Source organism: Trypanosoma equiperdum (genome assembly GCF_001457755.1).
Source record: "Trypanosoma equiperdum strain OVI genome assembly, contig: ctg_896, whole genome shotgun sequence".
NCBI lineage: Eukaryota > Euglenozoa > Kinetoplastea > Trypanosomatida > Trypanosomatidae > Trypanosoma > Trypanosoma equiperdum.
The window spans coordinates 8,105-12,989 of record NW_027124860.1 but is presented as its reverse complement, the minus strand read 5'-3'; the positions used below and the strand labels follow the sequence as shown (position 1 = coordinate 12,989).

The 4,885-nt window shown below is 49.2% G+C and overlaps 1 protein-coding gene across 1 annotated transcript; it reads right to left on the bottom strand.

Moving 5' to 3' along the window:
• Positions 1-1,327: 1,327 nt before the first annotated feature.
• Positions 1,328-4,345, bottom strand: TEOVI_000432400 (2-oxoglutarate dehydrogenase E1 component, putative; the record flags this gene model as incomplete). The annotated part of the gene is made up of 1 exon (XM_067227105.1): positions 1,328-4,345. The coding sequence occupies one exon, from the start codon at positions 4,343-4,345 to the stop codon at positions 1,328-1,330; it is 3,018 nt and encodes a 1,005-aa protein (XP_067083206.1).
• Positions 4,346-4,885: the final 540 nt, after the last annotated feature.

Below are 4,885 nucleotides of genomic sequence, written 5' to 3'. Positions count from 1 at the left end.
CCCCCCCCCCCCCCTCCTCCAGCTCTTTTGCTTTAATTTCCTTTTTGTGACTTTCCCCTCCATCACCTATTACCCCTTTTTCTTAGGGATTAAACCCTTTCAACACTGCTTCACTAGGTCAATTCCTTAACCACGTATATGCACACATCGCTTTTACAAATAAGAGAGAAAAACAAAAAGAAACTCGAAGCGTTCGTTCATTATAGTTGAAGTGCGTTATATTCGCTTTGTTGTACTTGGTGCCTTTTTTTAGGAAAAAAAAAAGGGGAGTTACTCCCCACGTTCACTCACCTATGAAGATCACATGCCGCTCCGCCTCATTCCCTTTCTTTTACTCAAACCATCCCTATTTTTTCGGCTTCCCACCAGGTGCTCAATTGGAAAGGAAATGAGGTGGAGCGGCATATGTTCATACCAAAACGTAAGAAATAAAAAAAACAAAAACAAAAACGAAATCAACGGCAACCGGCTACCAAACTGGTAGACCCACATCATCCCCCTCCCTCTCATTATCAATCGCCGCTCCGATCGAACGCTAACATGTGAACAACAAATAAAAGCATAAAAGGGGGGAAAACCCACGGAACAAAGAAAGAAAATTTTACGTAACGAAAAAAGAAAAAAATTAGCCATCCTCACACATTGACGGGAAGAAAAATAAAGGAGGATGAAAATAAGAAGAGGAAGAGGAGTGTGAAAGTACTGCATGTGGTATAATGCAGCACGAGCATCAGCTACTCTCCTCAGCTATATTTGTCACGCTACTGCGCTCCAAAAGGGGAAAAAACGATATTATGTCCTTTGTATACTCTTATTTACCTATGGGTTTTATCTCGCTCATTTTTTTTTTTCATTTACAAGCGCTCTTTTACATACCCACAGGGGTTTGTGCAGCTTTTTCACTCGGCTAATGATGTCGTGTTTTTAGGTGCATCTGTGCTTGTGCTTGGATTACGCAGTTGCTTCCATTCGTTCGCGTGCACACACGACAGTTTTATGAATAGAAATTCTCCTTGTATCAATTCATCTATCTTAGACGTCTACAACAAGCACAAGGGAACCCGTCGCAGTAACGCGCCACTTTAACTGAAACCCCCACTCAGCCGAAATGTTAATACACCTCGCCTCGCCACGTGTCTTCAACCTCGTAATTTGCCACCTCGAAGCTGTCATTTTCTTCCTATTGCCTCCTTTTCTGTATACTGTGCTCGCAACCATTCCCCTCTCATCAACCGACATTCACTTTACTTAGTCTTTCATCTTGCTCCGCCTATAGTCATCTGCCCATTTTCTTTTCCACGGCGCATTCGCATCAGCCGTTCGGAGTTTATGAAAATACGCATTCGCAAATGTACCTCTCCTCGGCGTCGTGAGTGCTCTTGTAGGCCGTAGAAGGGGCAGCACTGATCGCACGCCCAGCATATCGCAGCTCTCGGGCTCCTCCCGTGTAGTACTCCACACGCGATTCAACGTGATAAAAGGCGCCTTGATTGCGTGGCTCTTCCTGTGCCCACATCAGCTCGACACCACTGTAATCCGCCAACAACTTCTGCACCTCAGCAACTGGGAATGGTGAGAGCTCCTCGATCCGCACAAGCGCCACGTCCCGTCCACAGTTGTTGGATTCACGGTACCTATTGAGGATGTGGTATATTTGCCCAGTGCACATCACGAGGCGACGCGCCTTCTCGGGTGGAACGGATGGGTCACCGATAACAGGTTGGAAACCGCCACTGGTTATTTGTTCCATGGATGACTCGTTCGGTGTGCGCAAGAACTGTTTCGAAAAGAATAACATAAGCGGCTTGCGGAAATTGCGACGGACGTGCCGGCGCAACAAGTGGAAGTACTGCGCCGGTGTGCTGGGGAACACAACCTCCATATTTACACGGTGGGCGCGCTCCTCAGGGGAGTACGCCGGAGTGTCCACGTCTTCTGCGACGGCTTGCAAGAACCTCTCAATGCGGCCGCTGCTGTGTTCCGCTCCGCGCCCATCGAATCCATGGGGAAGAGAAACGACGACCGCCTGCTGCTGATTCCATTTGGTTTCTCCACTGGAAAGGAATTGATCAAAAATAATGGCGGCTCCGTTAGCAAAGTCACCGAATTGTGCTTCCCACAAAACAAGCGCATTGGGGTCGTAAATGGCGTAACCGCTGGCATAACCCAGTACCCCATACTCATTGAGAGGGCTGTTAGTGATTATGAACGGTGCCTGGTCCTTCCTTATATGGGCGAGCGGCGTGTACGTGTCAACTTTGTTCTGGTCATGTAAAACTGCGTGTCTGTGCGAAAATGTGCCGCGCTCCACGTCCTGACCCATCACCCGTACATGAGTGCCCTCCAGTAATAGTGAACCAAAGGCAAGCGCTTCAGCAGCGCCCCAATCAATCTTTTCACCCTTCTCCAGAGACTGGACTCGCTGCTCGAGCACCGCCTTGAGTTTGGAATTAACCACAAACCCCTCCGGCACCTTTTTAAGCGAATCAATCACCGGTTGGAGACTTTCCCGCGCAACAGCGGTGGGCTCCAATGTCACTTCTCCGAGTTCATCTGAGTACTTCATGCCTCTCCACAGCTCAGGTATGCCGGACTTGAGGTAATCGCTGTACCGTATATTCCCGACCTCACTCTGATATTTTCCGTAGTGATCCTTCTGCTCCTTGGCCTTGGCCGTCTGTTGCTCTTTGGTCACGACTCCCTCTTCAACAAGCTTTTCTGAGTAGCGGGCAAACACATCGGGTGTCGCGTGAACTCGCTTGTATAAGAGGGGCTGCGTGATAGTGGGATCGTCATTTTCGTTGTGTCCATACCGGCGATAGCACACCAGATCAATAACAACAGACTTGTTGAACCTTGAACGGAGGTCCACAGCGAACGCAAACACACGAGCGACATCCTCAGGACAATCACCATTTACATGGAAAATGGGACACTGAAAGGCACGGCCCAGGTCAGAGCAGTACGGACTGCTTCGGGAGCACCGGGGGTCCGTAGTGAAGCCAATCTGGTTGTTAACCACAACGTGAATAGTACCACCTGTCGTAAACTTGGGAACCTCACTGATGCACATCGTCTCGAATGTGACACCTTGCCCAGCAAAAGCAGCATCGCCGTGTATCTCCACGGGGAGTACCTTCGACTGCCCAGCGTCTCCGTGCTTGAGTTGTGCTGCCCTGGTGTACCCTTGCAAGACCGGGTTGACTGCCTCCAGATGTGATGGGTTGGCGAGCAATTCTGTAAACATCAACTTTCCATTGCGCATCTTCACCGTAGATTTGGCCCCAAGATGGTACTTCACATCGGATTGTACCTTAAATGGTTCCAGTTCAGGGGCCGTGATACCTACAAACTCTTTTAATATCACTGGGAATGACTTACCGATAACGTTATACAGTGTATTCAAACGACCACGATGTGCCATACCGAAATTAACCTTCTCAACACCGTGATCAGAGGCTGACTCCATGAGTGAACGCAAACCAACAATAAGTGACTCTGCGCCATCGCAACCGAACCTCTTCTGTGTGGTATACTTACGCTTGAAGAAATCTTCAAAGTGCACGGCGGAGGCAACAAGGTCCCACACCCACAGTTTCTCCTCCTTGGACAACGGGCGCCGCAGTGGATTGTGCTCAGTGTTATAACCCTCCACAACTTCACGGACGAAACGGACGACATTTGCATCATCAACGTGTCCTAATTCGCATCCCACGCGCCCACAGAAACACTTCGTCAAATGGTCGTGCAGCTCCTTGATAGTCATGGCCCTGCTGCTCGAGCTCATCGCGCCTCCCAATTGATCCATGAAACCCACACGTACGACACGGTCATGATCTTCCTTCGAAAAACCAAAGCTTTCAAGACCAAGGTGTACCCTCTCTCTGGGTTTAACCTGCGGGGAACGGTGAAGAGAGTCATCCTCAGCATCCAGAGGGTCAGTTCGAGCTGCAAGATGCCCGTAGTCCTCAAACGCTTGGATCATTAACGTCAGTCGCGCGCAGATATCCTGCGATTGTGCCACCTCCATCTTGTCCTCAGCTGAAGCTGGTACAACACGGATGGGTGAAGTTAGGAGTGGTCTCTCAAATGACTGCAGGTCCCTTGAGGAGAATACCTCATTCCACGATTCGTTCACGGAACTTTTATCTGCCTTCCAATTTTCGTACATCGATTCGATGTACCTAGCCGAGGTGCCGCTGAGAAAACTGTCGTTTTCATACAACAGTCGCCTGAGTGGGGCGTCGGACTGATGGCGTTGCTGCCGCTGAAGCACCGATGACACCGCTGCTACGACATTGGGCGAAACCACCGAACCGTTCACAGGACTGAGCCTTCGCATCATCGTTCAGAATTCAGTCACCTCGTCTCTTCTTTCTTTTTCGCTTCCTTAATTAATTTTTTCTAACTGTCCCCACACTGACAGTTGTTCCGTTATCAATGCTAATACCCAAGTGCAGTGCGAATCCGTGTCTGCTCGTTTGTGCGATCGCAAGATCCGTGGTCGGCGTCAACAAAAGTTTTGCGTAGGTTAACTTCCTAGTGGAAAAGAAGAAAACGAGGAGAGGGGGTTAAATGAAGACATATGATTACACTGCATGGTTCGCGGTAACATGCTGAACAACAGAACGAGGAAAGGGAAGCGAAGCGGAAATTTAAAATTTTGAATACTACAAGGGAGACTAGCACAAACGGAAAGCTACCTTAGAGAAGACAATCAATAATCTTATGTCCAGGTGCAGCTCAAAAGGCCCTTCGGTCGGCCCCTTCCTTCGCCTGAGGGACGGGGGTTAATTGTGTACCCTTACACGGAGTTGTTAAAGCTGTCCCTACGAACAGCTCGACGTCACAAAAAGTTCCGACAAGTAAAAACCTAGGACTAGGG